This window comes from Myotis daubentonii, chromosome 3 (assembly GCF_963259705.1).
Source record: "Myotis daubentonii chromosome 3, mMyoDau2.1, whole genome shotgun sequence".
Lineage (NCBI taxonomy): Eukaryota > Metazoa > Chordata > Mammalia > Chiroptera > Vespertilionidae > Myotis > Myotis daubentonii.
Genome location: NC_081842.1, coordinates 184189138 through 184209477, shown reverse-complemented (window position 1 = coordinate 184209477; position 20340 = coordinate 184189138). Strand labels below are relative to the sequence as shown.

The 20340-nt window shown below is 44.3% G+C and overlaps 1 protein-coding gene across 1 annotated transcript in view; it reads right to left on the bottom strand.

Annotated features, from left to right (window-relative positions):
- Positions 1-962: 962 nt before the first annotated feature.
- RAB3B (RAB3B, member RAS oncogene family) overlaps positions 963-20340 on the bottom strand; it is a 68272-nt gene continuing 48894 nt past the window's right edge. Inside the window, exons 4-5 of the mRNA XM_059689600.1 lie at positions 18665-18789; positions 963-4985 (exon numbers count right to left, since the gene is read on the bottom strand). Of these exons, the coding sequence (XP_059545583.1) occupies positions 4798-4985; positions 18665-18789 (313 nt within the window). The 3' untranslated portion in view covers positions 963-4797. The remainder of the gene's footprint in view (positions 4986-18664; positions 18790-20340) is intronic.

The following is a 20340-nucleotide window of genomic DNA, read 5'->3' as shown; positions in this document are numbered from 1 at the left end:
TCAAACTAATAAATGAAAGCTTAATTGAGGAATGTAAAGCAATGGCCGGTGGGTAGTAGAGGTACCTGGGTGCAGTGGAATCTTCCTGGTGCCCCTGAAACAGTTCCACAAAGGTGACTCGGGTAACATAGAATGATGTAGCTTTCCTTCAGAACACTTTGTAATTACATTGGGGTGGCTACTTTACAAGGTCTAGACTAAACCACAAGCTACTAGACCAGCAATTTTCAATCTTTTTCATCTCATGGCACACCCAAACTAATCATTAAAATTCTGTGGCATACCAAAAAATATAGTTTTTGCTGACCTGACAAAAATATAGATAAAATTTTGATTCATTCATACCAGATGGCTATTGTTGTGTTGGCTATTGTCGTTTTTTTAATTTGGCAATCTAAGAGAAAAGAGGTCAATACCCCTGATTAAGTAGTCAGGTATTGCATGTTTTAAAAGTTCTTGGGGCACACCAGTGTGCCTCTTGGGGCACACGAGTTGAAAATCACTGAATTGGACTATATAACCTTCACGAAGGCAAGGACTGTATCTGATTTGCCACCAAATGTATCCTGGTACATATTAGATACTAATTTGTTGAATGAGTAAATTTGAGTTTTTGCCTACTTCACATAAGGGATCCAGGCTTTCAAAAACATCACTTAGCAGTATTTGTAACCCACGGGCCTGTCTCTTGCACATACTCTCAGTCACCAGCTGTGGCAGGTAATCAGGTGTAGGTTTGGGATGGAGAATCTAAAATCAGTGAGATACCAGGACGCTAGTTGCTCTAATTCCTTCCCCTTATCCCAAACTGTTGACAAACATTCTTTAAGACACTCGAGGAAACCCGATCTCCAAGGAAAGAGCTTTGGGCCAGGAGGAGGGGATGTGAGTCAGATCTGGAGAATGTTCATATTCTGTGAATGTTATAAGGCTGCAGTCACAAAGCAATTGTGAAACCTATGTCCCAAATGAGGTTATTTAATTAACTCTGAGACTTCCTGGGAGTGTGTCATTACCACCATCCCATATAACCTTCATCTGAGAGGCAATCTGAAGAAGAAAGCTGAAAGCACATGAGTCAGACAGAGGTAGGTTCCAATGGTCCTAGTGGGTGACTTAGGCATATTAACTTTTCCAAATCTATATTTCCTTTTCCTGCCAAATCTATAATAATGTTACAGACTGAAGAGACAATATGTCATGAATCACTCTGTATTTACAGATACACATGCATTTAAAACAGATTCTATAAATAGCTACAATACTGTATTGTACTTTTGGCCTACTTTTGTTTCTTTCGAGGTCAAAATGGTGTATGTGTTTTGTAAATCTTTTTTTATTTGGATTTTTAAACAAGATGAAAACCAGGACAAGTTGCCACTAACACATATTATGTAGCTTGAACCTTGGTGGCTAACTGTGCTATTACTGTGATTGATGAATATTGCGCTGCAATCAGCTGGAAGCTGCTGCCTTCCACTTAGCGGAAATGAGGTCACAGAGCAGGGCTGGGGGACTGCCATCTAATAAGCAGGTCTATTTTTCTGTCACCAGTAGAAGAGTTTGCCACTATCATATTTAACTCTTGATTCCATCTGTTGTAAAGATGCTTGCTTCCTTGAACCAGCCCCTGAGTTGTAAAGAATTTGACAGTTTTTAAATAAAATTTTCAATTTTTGCCTGGCTACTCAGTAAGAGAAAAAGGATTATTTGATATATGTACTGAAATATCCAAGGGGGCGTGAGGAGCTCAGTCTGAAATCCTACTACTAAGGTAGACGGATGTTATTGCCCAGGGAAATAGTAATTATCCCTGACTTGTATGGGACTTGACAGTGTGAAAAGCAAAGCCAAAACTCCTTCCCTGTGAGGGGACCACATTCTTTCATGGTCAGAAAAGTTGAACAAGTCACTTCCCCAAAATGGCCCATTGCTGGAGCAGGGAGGCTGCTGAAAGCACTGCTTGAGAGCCAGGTAAGAATTGCCTGACAGCTCATTGGTTAGAGTATTGTCCTCATATGCCAAGGTTGTGGGTTTGATCCTCGGTCAGGGCACATACAAGAATCAACCAATGAATACATAAATAAGTGGAACAAGAAATCAATGTTCTCTCTCTCTCTCTCTCTCTCTCTCTCTCTCTCTCTCTCTCTCCCTCTCTCTCTCTTCCTTCCTCTCTGTAAAATCAATACAAACTAAAAATAAAGAATTGCCTGACAGAGGCAGGTACAGGGAAAGCCAGTGCTTGGGCTAGAGAAGCACTAGGCATCTTTTCCTCAGGCCCAGGGGATCTGGTTGCTTAAGAGACTGATTCTGCTTTGCAGAGTGTTCAGATTAGTATGAATAAGTTTGTTAACAGATTAGAGACATATCTTTCCTCCAGTAGGCTTGAAATCTGATGGCCTTGGAATCGAATCCTCATATGGATCTAACATTTACTAGCTGTGTGATCTTGACCAATCTCTTAACTTCTTTGGATCATAGTTTATAAGAAATGCAGTACAGAGTGTGGCGAAGAGCATAAACCTTGGAGCCTACTACCTGGGTTTGAACCCATTTTCTATCATTTACTCATTCGATGACTTTAGGCAAGCTAGAGAATCTCTTTATACCTTAATTTCCTCATGTTTAAAAGAGGTTGGCTATAGTTCCTCCCTCACAAAAATGTTGGGAAGCAAAATGAGTTAATACACGTAAAGTGCTTGGAACAATGACATCAGGGTTAGCTACAATGACACTGGGGTGATGATCTTCATTCCTTGGGTTTATGTTGCAAATCAACTGAAATGATGAAGGTGAAAAAGAGTCACAGAGTTATTAGTGCCAGAAGCTATGTTAAAGATTATCCAAATAATCCCCCTCATTTTGTAGGTGGGAAATCAAGACTCAGAAGAGGAGTATCTCTGGTCTGGCGTCACACTTGATTTAAGGGCAGAATCCAGGTCTCCTGATTCCAAGACCAAAGTTCCGCCCTCTGCACTGCGTCAGAGAAATCAACTTCTCCGTAGGGCCGACCCTGGAGGGCCCTTAACTGTAGTCCTGGGACCTGTTGCTAGTTAATGCACTTTCCTAGGACAATGAGCTGCATCTGAAATGGAGAGAAAACTTGGAAGAGACTCCCTCCCTCACCCCCACTGACTTTTGAGACAGCATGTTAGAGCAGGGGGAAACCGGGTTCAGGCCAGGGTTGGGAGAAAAGTTTTCAGAAATCATCACTTAGTTCCATGTCATTGTTTCAGCTAAAAACCAAACATGTGCAGTGTCTACAAACAAGCTAGTATCACGAATTAACCCATTCAGTTTGTTTCTAGAGTCAGAGGGTTTCACGTATTTTTTTTTTCTTCAGGTATTTAATTAAGCAGCTACCTCCAGGAGTGGTTTCACATCCGATTTTTGGTAAACACTAAAGTTTCACTCCGGGGAGAATATATGAGGTTGGGACTCAAACATCTGCTTTTACTTTTCTCAATTTGTTTCAGGGTCATTCCCTCCCCCCCCTTAAATTTATTCTGCTTTGAACCACATTTCCCAGTTGGACTTCTCAGGAGTCATTGAAAGATGGGTTGGCAGAGAGGGCAGGATGGGGAGAAGACCCTATGGACACTGGCAGAAGGAAGTAGAACTATTTGATGTAGAGAAAGGGCAGATCCCAGGGGTCATGACTTCTGTTCTCAAGTCACCTCAGGGTGTCACGGGACCGAGGAATCAGACTTTGTGAGGTCTCTGACAGCAGAGCTAGTACAAACTGAGTGAGAAAAGGAAGACGAATTCCTAGGAGTTAGATTTAAGCTTAAAACTTCTGATTATGAGAGCTGCCCGGAGATAGTGTGAACAATGAGCTCCCGTCCCTACCAGGAACGTGTGCTTTAGGGGAAGAGATCTGGTTGTGAGGCCTGACAGCCACTTGTCAGAGATAGGGATGGGAATTAACTAGTCAGGTTAGGTCAAATTTGGGATCTTACCAACTCTAAATTTTTCAGATTCTGGGAGTTTAAGAACCAATGACCAATTTCAAAGAGTTCCCACAGTTTTGAACCAGCTGGAAAGCAGCAAAATCAGAAATTCATGACCTGCTTCTTTATCTTGCCCGTGTTTCTCTTTTTTCTTTCTTGGCTTGCTCTTTCATATAGCAGGAACCTTTGACATTTTTCAGGGAATAAGCTTTTTCTTTTAAGTGTGTTTCTGACTCAGCCTTTGCTCCTTCAGCATCATTACAGAGCTCTCTGGAGATTAGGTCTGGCCTGTCACCACAGCAACTGCCCAGGCCCTGTGGGCATCCGTGGTAACAGACTTAGGGCTTGCAGAGCGAAGCTTGACTTGCAGTGTGAGGAAGCTCCACAGGGGAGCCCGATATGAAACAAGCATGTCGTGTATAGGGAGGTTTTCTTTAATAGGATTAGCTGCAGGTGGGCCTCACTTTACACAGTCGGCCAGGCCCTGGCAAGTGTGTGTGTGTGTGTGTGCGTGTGTGTGTGTGTCAAGTTTTGGTAAATGGAGGATATCTTATTCTAAAGGCAGAAAAGAGATTTGCTTTCCAAGTCCCTGTAGTGAATCCCCTTTGTAAAATGGAGTCTTCTTCTGTAAATCTGCACCCACATTGCAACCTGGCTGTTAGTCTAGTGCTGAGTGTCTGTGAGTGGGGCCATCTGCAGAGAACCCCTCGGGCATGCTTCCACCTCCAAGGCAGGCAAAGAACAGCAGCAACGCGGCTGGCTCGGGGCTGGGGTGGACAGAGTGTAACAGGGGAAGCAGAGAGAGTGCGGGGCCACAATGAGGGGAGGTCAGGAGGGTGGGCCTTGCCTAGCATGAGCAGCTCTGCTGCAGCAGCGGCGGGGTGTCCGAGAGACGGGTGTTCTTGGAGGCACCCAGCACGGAGGGGTCCGTGTCCAGCGAATCAGACATCTTGTCGCAAATGGCATCCACCAGGCGCTCGAAGGCCTGCCTCACACTGATATTCTCCTTGGCACTGGCTTCAAAGAAGTCAAACCCTGCGGAGGAGAGAGATACAGATAAGGATTTTCCTTTCTCTTTCAGGCCCCCTGGTCAGACCACTCTGAATTAATACAGCCAGTGCTCAGGGGAGAAGCAAGGAGGCCTAACCCCATGGGCAGAGAATTCTGCTTCAAGGAGACAGCCCAGAACAGGGATTACCTGTACTGGTTGAGATCCTGGCTCTACCATTGACCAGCTGTGTAACTCCCAGAAAGTCACCTATTCTCTTCACGAATCAAGGCCCCAGTTTATAAATAGGGATAAGTTTACCTACCTCATAGAATTAGTTCAAGGACTAAAGAAGATAATGAATGTAAAATGTATATAGCCCTGTGCCTGACACCGAGGAGAGTCATTAGGTATATTTTCTAATAGAGTGAATACTTCAATGTGTGTGCATAGTACTTCCCAGCTCACATCCATTATCTCATTTGATCGTGATGTCATACCTGGGGGAAAGAGGGTCCAGGCAGACCCTCTCCATTTCACTAATGTAGACACTGTGGCTGAGAGAAATAAACCAACTTGCCCAAGATAAGGCACCAGTATGAGAAGCAGGCTTTGGCCTTTTTGACCAGAGCTTTCCCTCCTCTTCCCCTTGCCTCCCTCCCCCCCTAGTCTGGCCAGCACTTGTCTAGGTTCTGGGAGGTACCCCAAGATCCGCACTGAATAAGCAAAACTCTATTTGCCCTTTCTACCCACAGACACAAAGGCTTATCACCACTCAGTGGGGTGCCTTCTTCCTGAATTCCCCTGGAATTGCCCTGTATCTCTCCTTCCCCCAAAAAACCCCCCGCAAAAGGCCCTCAGAAAACTGCACCGAAAGCATGGGACATCCTTGACTGTTCTGTACCTTGAGATCTTTAATGACACTTTCTGTATCAATGAAGAGGACTTGGTTGTCTTAGGAGACACAAGAGAGGCCCTCCTGATTCAGACAAAGTGGCTGCTTTCCAACTGAGGAATCTTGGCCAGGTTGGGGGCAACCCTTGAAAGTCTAAGCCACTTTCTCCATCACTCCCCTGCCCTAGCCTACTCCTTCTTCTTTTGTCTGTCTACCTCTTTCTCTTCCTTTGGAGTCTGTCTTTATTTCTCCTCAAAAGCTTCTTTCTTCTTCTTTTTTTTTTTTTCATTTTAGCTCTTCTTTTCCCCTTATGTTCCTTGCACTCTTTTCTTGGGGGTCTCTAATATTTATTGAGCACCTACTATATGCCAGACTCTATGGTAGGAGTTTTACAAATATCATCTTACTTAATCTTCCCAGCAGCCTGTTGGGTAAATAGAACCGTCTCCAATTTGTAAATGTGAAAACCAAGGCTCCAAGAGATTATATAGCTCATACAAGGTCACATGGCTGTATTAGTGGAAATTGGGTCTAGATCTGGGTTTGGCTAGCTCCCAAGTCCATACACAGTCCAGCCTCCTATTTCTCCCTCTCACTTACCTTTTTTCCCCCTGATGATATCTTTTTCTTCCTTTACAAGTACCTTTGGCCTCCTTTGCTTTTATCTGACTACCACCGTGTCTGAATCTGAGCAAGTCACTTCATCTTTTTGAATCACTTAACCTCTATGAGTCTCAGACACACCATTTGTCAAATAGAAATAATAACAGTGTCTTCCAGCTGAGAGAGGTTGGGAGGACTGAGCGAGGTGATGGATAAATTGCTGTACAAAAGTTGTCTGTTATAATGACAGCTTCTTTCTGCTCTTCTTCTTTCATCTGCCTCTCTCCTCTCCATCTTTTTCATCTCCCACCAAGGAGGATGGTCTCTTTCCTCTTCCCTCCTCTCCCTGATATCCCGTTGTCTACAAAGAGGCTGAAGCCCCCAGGTACAAACAAGGCTCTTCCCCCAGCCATCCCAGCTTGAAGGCTGGGATGTGAGTACAACCCCTGCCAGCCCACCTCAGCTGACAGCTTCTCCTGTGGCCCATTTCCAGACCTGAGAAAGGCAAGCTGCAAAAGTGCAGGCTAATTTCAGCCTGTGATGAAGAAGGAGGCAGCTGCTGGCTCATTATCCTCAGGCCATAGAAACCTAGTCAGCTTCAGAGACCCTCCAGCATGTAGCTTTTCCTTACTGGATATCATAAAAATGGACTCTGTCTGTTGACTGGTTTATTACAAGTGACAGTGGCAGGGGAGGTGTTGGGGGTGTTGCCTGCTCCCCCCAAACAAATAAAGGGGCAAACAAATAAAGAAGTAAATAGCCTTAAACCATCAGTGTAGATGAATGTGAGGACACAGGTCAAGGCCAAGAGAACAAATGCCTTCTGAGGAAGTGGCACTGAGGGGAGATATGCCACACGGAGCAGGTGAGGAGTGGGAAGAAGCCCAGGAGTTAGACAGCCTGGATTTGAACATATCTCAGTCAGCTACCAACTGGGTGACCATAGGCAAGTTGCCTAATCTCTCTAAGCCTATCTTCTCATATTGTAGAATGGGGTAAATATTTCATACCTTATAGGGCAGTAATGAAAATTAAATGCACAAAAGTATGTCAGTTCCTCACATGTGCATAGTCCTTAACAGTTCACAAATACAAATTTTTAAATATATGTTTTTATTGATTTTTTTTTTTTAGAGAGAGAAGAAGGGAGAGAGAGAAAGAGACAGAAACATCGATGGGAGAGAGAATGGGGATCGAGCCCAAAACTTGGGCATGCATCTGACCAGGAATTGAACCAGCAACGCTTTGGTTCACAGGACAATGCTCAACCAACTGAGCCACACCAGCCAGGGCCACAAATACAATTTTAGAACAATCTTGTGAGGGGCTAAGGTGAGACAAGGGTTATCACTTGTAATTTGCAGATAGGGAAACTGAGGTTTAGAGATGGGGCATTAGCCAGGGCTCTATCCCTTATGCCCCCTTGTCTTGCTCTTAGTTGGAACAGTGACAGAACACACTAGAACATTTCTAACCCAGGTAGAGAAAACCAGAGGCTGTGCAGGAATGCAGTGGAGGGAGAGAGTGGAGGGGAAGAGAGGGGGTGGAAGCCTCCAGAAGTTAGTGGGGATGGGAGCCTTTAGGGCCAGCACTGAGCAAAACTCTTCACCCAACTAACTTCTCATTTTTCAGGACCCAGCTTAGATAGGGCCTCTTCATTCTCCTTGTGCTTCCTCTGCCATAGCACATGTCACCCTGCATGTAGAAGTCCATTTGACAAGACCATGTCATTCATCTGAGTGTCTGCACCAGTTGGAGTAGGTGCTTGCTGAGTACTGGTTGAATGATTAGATGAATGAACAAGGTGGGAATGAGCATGGAGGATGTGGGTGAGGAGATGTGGACAGTGGGGGTCATAAGAACTCAGCTCAATGGGATGGTAGATCCTGTGCTGGGCACTGGGGACACTGAGGCGAATCAGAAACAGTTCCTGCCCTTAAGGAACTCCTAGTCTAGTGTGGGAGAGACACAGTGACAATACTGTAGTGATAAAAGCTGGAATGGTGAGAAGCCAGGCGATGGTCAGGGCACAAAGTTATTTAAATGAGCCTGGGGGCCAGGGAAGGCTTCTTGGAGAAGCTGATTCCTAAAAAGATATCAGCTAAATAAAGACACATGGTTGTGAGTGTATGTGTGAGCACATGCATGTATAGCACACAGCGGAAAAGGTATGAGCACAGACAATAGGGCAAAAAACAGCCTTGGTTTATGCTGGAATGACCATAGTAGTCTGTTATCATCAGAGCAGAAAGCTCCCAGTGGTGAGAGATGAAGTAGTAGGTAGCCAAACATGGAGACCTCATATGTCATGCTGAGACTTGTCTCCACTGCCATCTCAAAGGTACCGGTGGTATGAGAACTCTGATTCCAGTAACCAGCTCATGGGTCTAGCCAGCTCTTTTGCTAGCAGAACAAGTCCAAATGCACCCCCACCTAATTATTGTCAGTCTCCTGGAAGGTTCTTCATTCGTAGGCCCAGATGGTAACCTTTTCCTCAGGTTCATTAGTAAGGATTCTCAGGAGCTGAGAATCTAGTGAGGTCACGAAGATGACAACTGATAAATCAGACTAGCCCCCAATCCTTTCCTCCCTCTAATTGGCTTCAAAACAATGGAATTTCTGCTGTCTTTAATAGGTCCCAATTCTTAACTGAATCTAATGATTCCCTCCACTCCAACATGATTACGTTTCCCCTTCCAGTCCAAAGACAGCTGTCACAGACCCACAGACCATGTCCACACTTCCTGCTTCTGAATTTGACTTCAGAATTCTGTTCAGAAACTTGCAACCTTCTAAACTCACCCCTCCGTCCTGACACTGCCCCAGAACCTCTCTCCTTCCCTTATATGTTCAAATCCCTTCTCCATCCTTTTCTGATACCTCCTCATCTCCGTCATGCATCAATCTTTAACTCACACCCCTCTGATCACTGATGATTTTGGCAAGGAACTCACTGTCTTCCTTTCCACGCAGGGTGTTCTCATTCTCAGGAACTTTTGGTTTCATGTGGACAATCCATCCAACACCCTGGCCTCTCAATGTCTTGAACATATCATTTCAGCGACCTTTTTCTTCCACTTTGTTTCAGCTATGCCCCGTTCGTATAACCTGAGCTATTTTTAAAAAATATATATTGATTGATTGATTTCAGAGAGGAAGAGAAAGGGAGAGAGAAACATCAATAATCAGAATCATTGACTGGCTGCCTCCAGCACGTCCCCTACTGGGGATGGGGCCCGCAACCCAGGCATGTGCCCTTGGCCGGAATCGAAACGGGACCCTTCAGTCCGCAGGCCAAAGCTCCATCCACTGAGCCAAACCAGCCAGGGCTAACCTGAGCTATTTTGACTTGGCTTTGTGTCATCAGAATTAATGCAATAGCCAGCCTATTGGCTTAACACCCATTACCCTGCATGGTTGGTCTCTCTCTCTACTTCTCCAGCCTCATCTTCCTGGTTCACACCATGTTCCAGAAGCATCAACACTTTCTTATTTGGTGCCTTTGCCCAGGCTATTACTTTCTAGCTCCTACTCCTAATTATCTTTATTACTCACCTGTGGAATCACTGATTCCAGAGAGCCTTTGCTTTCTCTTCCCACCCAACCCCCACCACTCAGAACATACGAAGTACCTCTCTCCTGTAATACCATGCCACCTTACCCAGTTGTTTCAGTCAGATCCCAACGGGAAAATGGGAACTATTCTTAATATTTAACCCAGAGGGAACTGATTATATAGGTGATAGAAAAACTAAAAGGCCAAATAGAATAGTAAGGAAACCTATAGATTATCAACAGGGGAAAAAAGAAAGAAAAATACAACAAAACAAGCTCTGGCCAGGTAGCTCAGTTGGTTGGAGCATCGGGTTTATACCCGGTTAGGGAAAATATAAGAGTCAATCAATGAGTGCATGAATAAGTGGAACAGCAACTCAATGTTTCTCTCTTTCCCTCTCTCCCTCTCTCTCCCCTTTCCTTTCTCTCTAAAATCCTATATAATAAAAGGCTAATATGCAAACTGACCGAACAGCAGAACAACCAGTCGCTCTGATGTGCACTGACCACCGGGGGTCAGACGCTCAACGCAGGAGCTATCCCCTGGTGTTCAGTGCACTCCCACAGGGGGAGTGCCGCTCAGCCAGAAGCCGAGCTCATGGCTGATGAGTGCAGCAGCGGTGGTGGGTGCCTCTCCTGCCTCCATGGCAGTGCTAAGGTTGTCCAACTGACAACTTAGGCCTGCTCTGCCAGTCGGACAGCCCACAAGGGCTCCCAGACTCTGGACTGCAAGAGGGTGCAGGCCTGGCTGAGAGACCAACCCCCACCCTGTGCACGGATTTCGTGCACCAGGCCTCTAGTCAATACAGAAATTAAAACAAAAACTATTACTAGGGCCAAAGGAAGCTAGAACCATGGAAGCAGGAGTCAGGAAGAAGAGCAGCAGCCTCTACTGAAGGAGCTGACTGTGTGTGGGGGGGAGGGGGGAATGCAGGTTTCTCCCTTTTCTCATCTCCAATCACCTGTCAGTGTCTCTCCTTAGCTAATCCCCTCAGGGACCTGGGAAACACAGCTTGCAAAGGTCAACACCCCAGAGGGGGTTGCAGGAAAGAGACAGAACAGGAGAAGGGTAAAGAGTCATAGCAAACAGGCTAAGGACATCTACCCAAAGGTTATTGAAATGATCTCTTTCCTATTTTACTTCCCTGGTCAATGAGGATTTTGAGGGCAGGGAATTCATTCACATCTGTGTCCCCAGGGTCCATCATGTGTTCAATGACTGTAGCAGATTATTCACTGCTGTCCCTGTAGAGGATTTTGCATCCCTACAGATTGCCAAGTGGCTTGCAGTGCCTCCTGTGGGAGGTATATATCGCCTTGTTTTGGCCAATGGATGTGGCCATTCCAAGTCTCACCAAAAGCATTAAGAAGAGCCTTTGTGTGGTTTAGCCATCCCAGATTGGATCACAGAGTACGAACTTGGAACAGAGCTTCAGCTTACTTGCGGTAGCATGTAATGTGAGAAACAAACAAACAAACAAACAACTTTACGGTATTATCTAAGCTTCTGAGTTGGGTTATATATTACCGCAACATAATCTAAAGAAATCTCACTAACATTGTGAATGAGGGTGGAAATTGAAAAGAAACTATGGCGGGCTTTTGGGAAAACACCACTGGATGATAAAATGGGAGCCTTAAGGATTTTAAGTCCAAAGGCTGAGTTTTGTGTAGTACTGGGCCTGCCCTCTACTATCTGTATGGCTCAGAAAATTTACATAATCTTTTTTTTTTTAAATAAAAACAATTCTACACAAGGGGTGAAGTGGAGGGGATCAATGGGGGGAAAATGGGACATGTGTAATACTTTCAACAGTAAAGATAAATTTTAAAAAATAATAATTTGAAAAAAGAAAAATGAAACAACTCCACAGCCCTGGCCAGTATGATTTGGTTGGGTGCCATCCCATGCACCAGGAAGTCTCCGGTTCAGTTTCTGGATAGGGCACATGCCTAGTTTGCAGGCTCGATCCAGAAGGGGGTGTGCAGGAAGCAGCCAATCAATGTTTTGCTCTCACATCGATGTTTCTCTCTCTCCCTCTCCCTTCCTCTTTCTCTAAAAGTCAATTAAAAATCTTTAAAAATAAAAACAATCCCACAGCATTTATTGTCATAAATAAATAACATAAGGGCAATCAAAGCAATATGAATAAATGTTTAAGAACCATACTCCCAACAAAGGGCACTTAAAAGACACAAACTGTTAAGGTTACATCATCTTTAAGTGAAAAAATAAAGACACAGGAGTGTGCACAGATCTTTTAGTGCAAGAAAACACAAAGTGGTCTGGGCTCCGCTTCTTCATCAGTACAATGGAGCTGATGATAAATGCCACCTTCCAGGCTACGAGGGAGAGAGAGGGTCATAAGAGAATTGTTGTGAAAGCACAATTGCGAACTTCACCAAAGTTAGTTACTGTCATCAATGCCAACTAGGTCTTTTTTCCTCTGGAACTAGGCTTAGTGATGCAAGGTTTCAATGATTCATACCAATCCAAAAACTTTCAGCAAGCACCTAAAATAGGCAAGGCAGCATACAAGAGTCTGTGGAGTCTGAGTGGAGAATTGTGTGAATTGAAATTACGGGATCAAAGAGGAATAGAGCCAAACAGTCCTTCCCAGTCAACTAATCCATATCCCCTGTCTTTCAGAGGGGCAAACTGAGACCCACGGACAGGAGACAAAAAGCTCAAGGTCATATAGTAAACTAGTGGCAGAGACAGGATAAAACACTCAATCTCCTCACTTCTAGTCTGATGCTTTCCCCACTATACTTCGCTGGAGTGAGTGCATGTATGTGTTTTGAAACCACATTTTAAATCGGTCTCTTCTTCTCTTGTAGGCAGAAGCACATTCACCTGTTTCTAGCCTCCCTGGGCTCTGGCCAGACCCGTTCCCAGTCAGATGCGGGGAAGGGACAAGAAGCCCCTTCTGAAGGGCACAGGGAGGCAGAGGCCCTAAAATGACATGCTTCCTGGAATAGGAGGCCCTGAAGCTCCTCCACTCTCCCAAAGACCCACTTTCCGCAGGGTCTGTACAGCCGTGCTCATGTCCCAGGAACTTCACAGAAGACCTGTTGCTACTCACTCACAGCTTCAATAAATGCTAGTTGCTGGCCATATCAGTAGTCTTGGCTGAATGAGCTGAGAAAAGCTAAAAAGAAGGGGGGAAAAAGCCTGAAGAGGGATCCCATAAAGCAGAGAATGGCACTGCAGCACTGATGAGCAGACCACTGAAATGTACTTAATAGCCGGCATAGCAGAGGGAAAAGACTAGGGTGGTGATGAGAAAGGCTGAGCATCTTCCCTCACTGTTCCCAGGTCTGACCACTTCCTTCCAAAATTCTTAACATGGCCCACAAGATTCTGTGATCTGGTCTCTGCCTACTTCTCCACTCTCATCTCACACAATTCTCCCCTTGATTGTTTAGGCCCTGTGACATGCTAACTTTTTCTCATCCTTTAGTTCTCAGCTTAAGCGTTAATTTCTCAGAAGATCTTGACTCTCCTTCTAAAATTAGGTCTCTCTTACCCTACCTGGTTTGGCTCAATGAATAGAGTGTCAGCCTGCGTACTGAAGGGTCCCGGGTTCGATTCTGATCAAAGGCACATTTCGGGGTTCCTGGTTCAATCCCTAGTGTGGGTCATGTAGGAGGCAGTTGATCAATGATTCTTTCTCATTGTTAATGTTTCTGTCTCTCTCTCTCTCCCTCTCCCTTCCTCTCTGAAGTCAATAAAAAATATTTTTTTAAAAATCAGGTCTTTCTTTTTCACTTTCTTCATAGGCTGGTAACTTATGTTACTTTTATCTGCCCACCATACCTTTCTTTAAGGAGCCCCTATTTTAAACAGTTTGGTGGGACTATAGGTTATAATACTTGCCTCCCCCAGTTATTGGGGTAGGCATGTGACTCACAGGGGACCAATCATATTCTTCCCTGAGACTTATATATGGTGGCTGGGAGAGAGAAGTTCTTTTTGCAGGAGTTGGGACAATATGAATCTGGAGCTGCCATCATTCACCTTACTCCCCATGCAGTGTTTGGCTACAGGAAGAGGCTGAAGGGATAAGCAAAGCTGAGAACTAGAGAGTACAATTAAGTCCAAGGTCTAGTGGACTTCACATGTATGTGATATATATATATATATATATATATATATATATAAATTTTTATTGAAACCTAGTTTGATTTAGGGTTTTATCACTTGTCATAACAAAAGTCCTAACTTATGCAGAACTTATCACAATTTTTAATAGCTTTATTAAGATATAATTCAAGTACCAGGTAGTTCACCCCTTTATACCATTTGAATTATATATTTTTGTATAACTAGTATAACTATTTGTTTAAAATTTATTTCCTCATTAGTTCCAGGACAATAAGGATTATAGCTGTTTTCTTCATTGTTATATCTCAAGTGCCAAAACAGAATTTGCCTGGTTCAGAGTACACGCTCAAAAAATATTTTTAAATGAATAACTGAGTAAATGTATGAATAAATGAAAATCTACCCTAGTCTGGGTGCTTGGGAATAATGAAACAAATTAGACATAACTTTGCTGCTCCCGAGGTCAAGTCAGCAATAGAGGAACGCTCAGGAAGTTGAGTAGGACAGAGATTGGTTACCTTGGCCTGCCCAAATCTGACCACTTCATTAAGGCCTTCTTCAAGTGCCTCCCTAAACCCTTTATTAAGAATCTCACTTCCATCTATGTTTCTACGTAAGTTTGATAGAGCTGTACTGACTCCACTACTTCCTAACTATGTAATCTTGAGCAAATTACTTAATCTATGAACGTCATTTGTCAGAGTTTTGGGCATGTCCTATAGTACCTACCTTGAAGGGTTATATTGAGAATTAAATGAAATAATGCAAAGTACTTCATATAATGCTCGGCTCAATATATATCACTCATTATTACCATATTTGCCCTATAGTGTGGTTAAGTGGTTAGGCTCTGGAGCCAGACTGCTGCTTGAGTTCAAATTCTGACTCTACCTATTACTAACTGTGTGACCTTCAGCAAGTTACCCAACTTCTTTGTTCCTCAGTTTTCTCATCTGTTAAAAAAAATAACTTGGAGATAAGAAAAGTACATGTCTCAGAGGATTTTAGGAGAATTGAATTAAATGAGTAATACCTTAAAACATTTAGAATAGTGCCTGGCACATGGTAAACATCTAATACTTAACCAGCTTACTTTTAAAAAATCTTAGTCATAAGGACTTGGCATGCTGGCTATCTTTTTTCCTAATATAAAACTAATTCACCTTTTAAAAATGTAGTCTTGTTTAACTCTACGGGCTTGACATGCTGATTATATGTTTTTTCTAATGCACACCAAAATATATACACAAAATCATCTTGCACACTCCCAGTGTCTTGGGTGTCTCTCTTTGGGAAACACTGCTCTAGGCTCGCATGTCCCCATGATTTCTGGTTCCCTGAACACAATGTGCTATTCCTTGCCTTTGTCGGTGTTATTCTCCCTGCTGAGAATGTCTTGCCTCGCTTTCTCCCTTGGCTGCTCCTACTTGTCTTCACGACTCAGCTTAGGCATTGTGTTCTCTGACCCCAACTGAATTAGGTGCCTCCTCCGCGCTCCCACAATCCCCAGCATATCCCGAGTCTATCACAACAGTGATCACTTGGGGTATCACTGTTTCTATCCTTCACAGACCAGGGAATGTCTCCTATTTCACTTCACAGTACCTGGCATAGAGCAGGTACTCAGAAGTCTTAATTGGATTGAAGTAAAATGAGTAGCCAAATACATAACATAATACACATTTAATTGAAACATATTTGTGCAGTATCTTCTCAGTGCAAGGCCACATACTAGGCGCTGTGGGTACAAAGATAAATAAGATTAATTTCCTGGCCTCATGGAGCCTTTGGGAGATAGACAAGAAAACAAGGGCACCCACGTGCCATGGGCACTGTGACTGCTGCCTGTATGGGGTACATTAAGTGGGGACCCAAAGAAAAGAGCTCTGGGCAGCCAGGAAAGACTTCACAGAAGATGTGCAGCTTGAGTTGTTTTGAAAACTGTGTGTATGTGTGTGGGGGAGGGGGTGTTTCACTGGATGAATGAGGGTGGGGAATGGGACACAGAAGAGAGCATTCCAGACAGATGGTGTTTAGAGGGTCCAGGGAGGGTGCTGGGTGTTTCCCTGGGGACAGCAGGTTGAAGACATAAAGAGACAGCCTGAGGTCACCTAGGTGTGGGTGGCAGAACATGCTTTCTGTTCTGTGAACCACAGATAGAGGAGGTACTTTCTGAATCCTGAGAAACTCTGTGATGGTATAAGAAGAGTACGACCCAAGATAATTCAATCTTCCTTTTTATTACTTAACTAGAGGCCCAGAGCATAAAATTCATGCACAGGGAGAGTCCCTCAGCCCGGCTTGCACTCTCTCCAATCCGGGACCCCTTGGGGGGATGTCCGACTGCTGGTTTAGGCCCGATCCTAAATTGGCAGTTGGGCATCCCTCTCTCAATCCAGGACCGCTGGCTCCTAACTGCTCACCTGCCTACCAGCCTGATCCCCCTAACTGCTCTCCCCTGCCAACCTGATCCTCCTAACTGATCTCCCTGCTAGCCTGATCCCCCTAACCACCTCTGCCTCTGCTCTGCCACCATGGCTTAGTCCTGAAGGATGTCCAGAAGATCGTCCAGAAGATGTCCGGTCTAATTAGCATATTACCCTTTTAGTAGTATAGATATATTTATTTTTTAATCCTCACCTGAAGATATTTTTTCCATTGATTTTTAGGGAGAGTGGAAGGGAGAGGGAAAGACAGAGAGAAATACTGATGTGAGAGACACATCAATTGGTTGCTTCCCATATGCCCCCCACCAGGGCCGGGAGCCTACAGGGAGCCTGCAACAGAGATATGTGCCCTTGACCAGAATCGAACCTGGGACCCTTCAGTCTACAGGCCAACGCTCTATCCACTGAGCCAAACCAGCGAGGGCCCTTTTTGTTATTTACCTACAGTTTGCTAGTTTTTATTTCAGAACACCCTGGGGAATAGGGGAAGGGAGAAAGAAGCATAGGACTCCTCCCCCAACACACACATACTCATAATACATGTAATATAAATATGTGCAACACACAACACACATAATACAAATGTATACAACACACTTGGACATTATACTGTACAGTTTACCTATCTACCAGCCCATATATCAGTACTTCAGAAATTGCCAGAGAGTGTAACTTTAACTCTCCTACTGCTGAAAACTTACAACACCTAAGTTGTGAGAACTGTTTAGACTAGCTAAAAGCTAAGCAATAGAGGAAGATTTCTCTAAGGCAGTGGTTCTCAACCTTCCTAATGCCGCAACCCTTTAATACAGCTCCTCATGTTGTGGTGACCCCCAACCATAAAATTATTTTCGTTGCTACTTCATAACTGTAATTTTGCTACTGTTATGAATCATAATGTAATTATATATGTGTTTTCTGATGGTTTTAGGCGACCCCTGTGAAAGGTCGTTCGACCCCCAAAGGGGTCGCGACCCACAGGTTGAGAACCACTGCTCTAAGGCGATCTTACATTAAAGCCCAATACAGAAAAGAAAAGAAAAAGTTGCTATTTTAAGCAAGTATTGGCAGGGGTCCTCCTGTAGGGCCACTGAGACACACCTAAGGCACCTGGGTCTCAAGGGGGCACAAGAATCAAGATACTTTAACCTTGGAAAAAGCCAGAGCATTACTGAGCTGCATACTTAAAGCCACACTGTTTCCTCCCTTCAAACAATGACTTTTGTTGTGAAACGTGTTTTGGTGAGGAAGGATCCGTTTACCTTGGGAGAAAGTGTAAGACACAACCTGTGATGTTCAGTGCTATAGTTACTGTAGAGTTGTTTGATATGAAGGACATTATCACAAGCCGCATAGAGAGTCTACTCTACAGTTGCCAATGAAGAGCAGTGCTTCTCTGGAATAATAGGTTTGTTTTTAATTTAAGAACCATCTCTGAACCATGTAACTGATTATGTTTCCCTCTTTGCAATGGTTGCTAGGAAGCTCGAAGCCAATATTTTGGCCCAACTCTTGCTTATCCCCAAGAATTTACAATATCCATATTTATCTCACTGCAGGCTTCCTCTTATTTACCTCCTACCCTTGCTTTTCCTTTGCTCCAATGTTCTTACTTATTTAGGGTTTTTTTAAATGTACTATGATGAATTTTATAAAACACCTTAAATCTTTTGTGAAAGGAGCTGGTGAAAAAGTGTTCATAATTTTAAGTTTTACTTATATATTCAATGTAACAAAATATATGCATATAATCATAAATTTCTTAACACAAAGCTATATGTTCATCACATACATATAAAACAATACATAGAGCACATCTATAATAATAAAAGCATAATATGCTAATTAGACTGGACGTCCTACTGGATGTCCTTCCAGACAAAGCCGCAGCGGGCGGGGGCCGTGGCAGAGGTGGCAGAGGCCCCGGGCCGTGGTGGCAGAAGGCAGGGGCTGCGGTGGCAGTGGCGGGCCAGGGCTGGGGCCAAGGCCCTTGCACAAATTTCGTGCATCAGGCCTCTAGTATGTACGTATTTCACAATCTCCCCAATGTCACATTTCCATGCGCACACACACACACACACACACACACACATAAACACACATGTGTTGTATACATACCAAGTTGCTCTGCGAGGAGCCGGCCCTTTTCAGCAGGAACAACCCTTTCTTCCTCCATGTCACACTTGTTTCCCACCAGGATAACCTGTGCATTGTCCCAGGAGTAGGTCTTGATCTGAGTAGCCCTAAAGAGCGACAGAGGACCATGTTAATGATATACACACCCCAGGCTGAAAAGGGCTCTGTGAAGCTTGAAGAAACCGATTCCCTCCCATGGGAATAGCAACACCCAAGTTACTATTAATTAATTCAGCTGAGGACAGAGACATACCTGCCCCAACTAGCTGTCACAGATGCTGATCCCTGAGCCCTGGCTGCAAACTTTACCTAGCTCTTTGGAGCCCTCTTCTAATGCATTTGCCCGCCCCTCTTCTCAGCAGGCAGAGAGCTCTTTCTAAACCATCTATCTGACCATATCCTTTCTTAAAAGCTTTCTCTCCCCCACTACCCATGCAATGAAGTCTAGATCCCTCAGTCAGGCGTTAAAGACCATTCACCTCCCATCTCTCCAGCCTCATCACTCTTCCTCCCACTTTACAAACCTTCTCACCCATTCCGCCCCCCAAATGCTTTTCCATGGCTTGTGCCTTTGCCTGTCCTGGGAATCCCTTCCCCACACTAACTTGTCTCAAAGGCCCAAGGTTCCCTGTTGGGAGCCTTCCCCAGGCCCAGCTAGCCTCTCCCTCCTCTTCTGATTCATAAACCTTAGATCATAATTATTTGTAGAAACCAAAATGTCATCAGTGCTTTCTTTTATGTACAATGATTATGAAACTTTTTAAAAATAGTTTTATGTACTTTTCAAATTTTGAAAGTATGTTTTACTTCTATAATTAGAAACAACATTTTGAAAGAGGGGATAAAATAGGACCCTTATATTGTGGAGACATCTTTTTGTGGGGACGGGCCTAACTCTGTCCCCAACCAACCAACCAACCAGGTAGAAATGATTACTTCTCCTTTCGTTCCCCTTCACATTCACTGTGGCTACTGTTACATTTGCCTGAATGTATCTGTCCTTCCTTTGAGGGCAGGGATAGGCTTATTCATCTTTGGGGTGCCAGTCCCCTGCAAAGAGCACAGGCCAAGAGAAGTTGACAGTGAATGTCTGATGAATGAGTAAGTCAGAAAATGGTTAATCCTGAAGCAGATCTAAAATTTTGACCCTAGCCTGACACGGACCCTAAAGCTAACTCAATCCTAACTACAAACTGGACCCTTCACTGACCCTGCTGCTCCCAAAGCTGATCCCACCACCACACTTCTCTTTCACGGTGAGAAGTCTTTCCCACAAAGGATGGAGTTCACTCAGCCATCACTTGTTGTGGGCCAACAAAGAGCCAGCACTGCTGCTCTGTGCCCAGCCTGCTCAGCTTCTCTGATTCTGAAGAAGAGCCACAGCACAGATGTCCCACCTTCCCCCATCCCCATCCTTCCCACGGACAGGGGCATCGGGTCCTGGCCCCTCCCTCCAACCTGTCTTTACCCCCATGCACCCTTCTCCCTGTGAGTTATGCTCCAGGAAGAACGGTGTAAGTTGCTCAGAGGTTGTACCACTGGGGAGCTGGGCTGATTTCCATCGTGAGCTGAGTCTTTACCAAGTTGCATTGAATTGGATGTGCTCTTGGACCCCTAGCCCAGCTCAGGGATTAACTTGATAGGGAAGCAGTATGTGG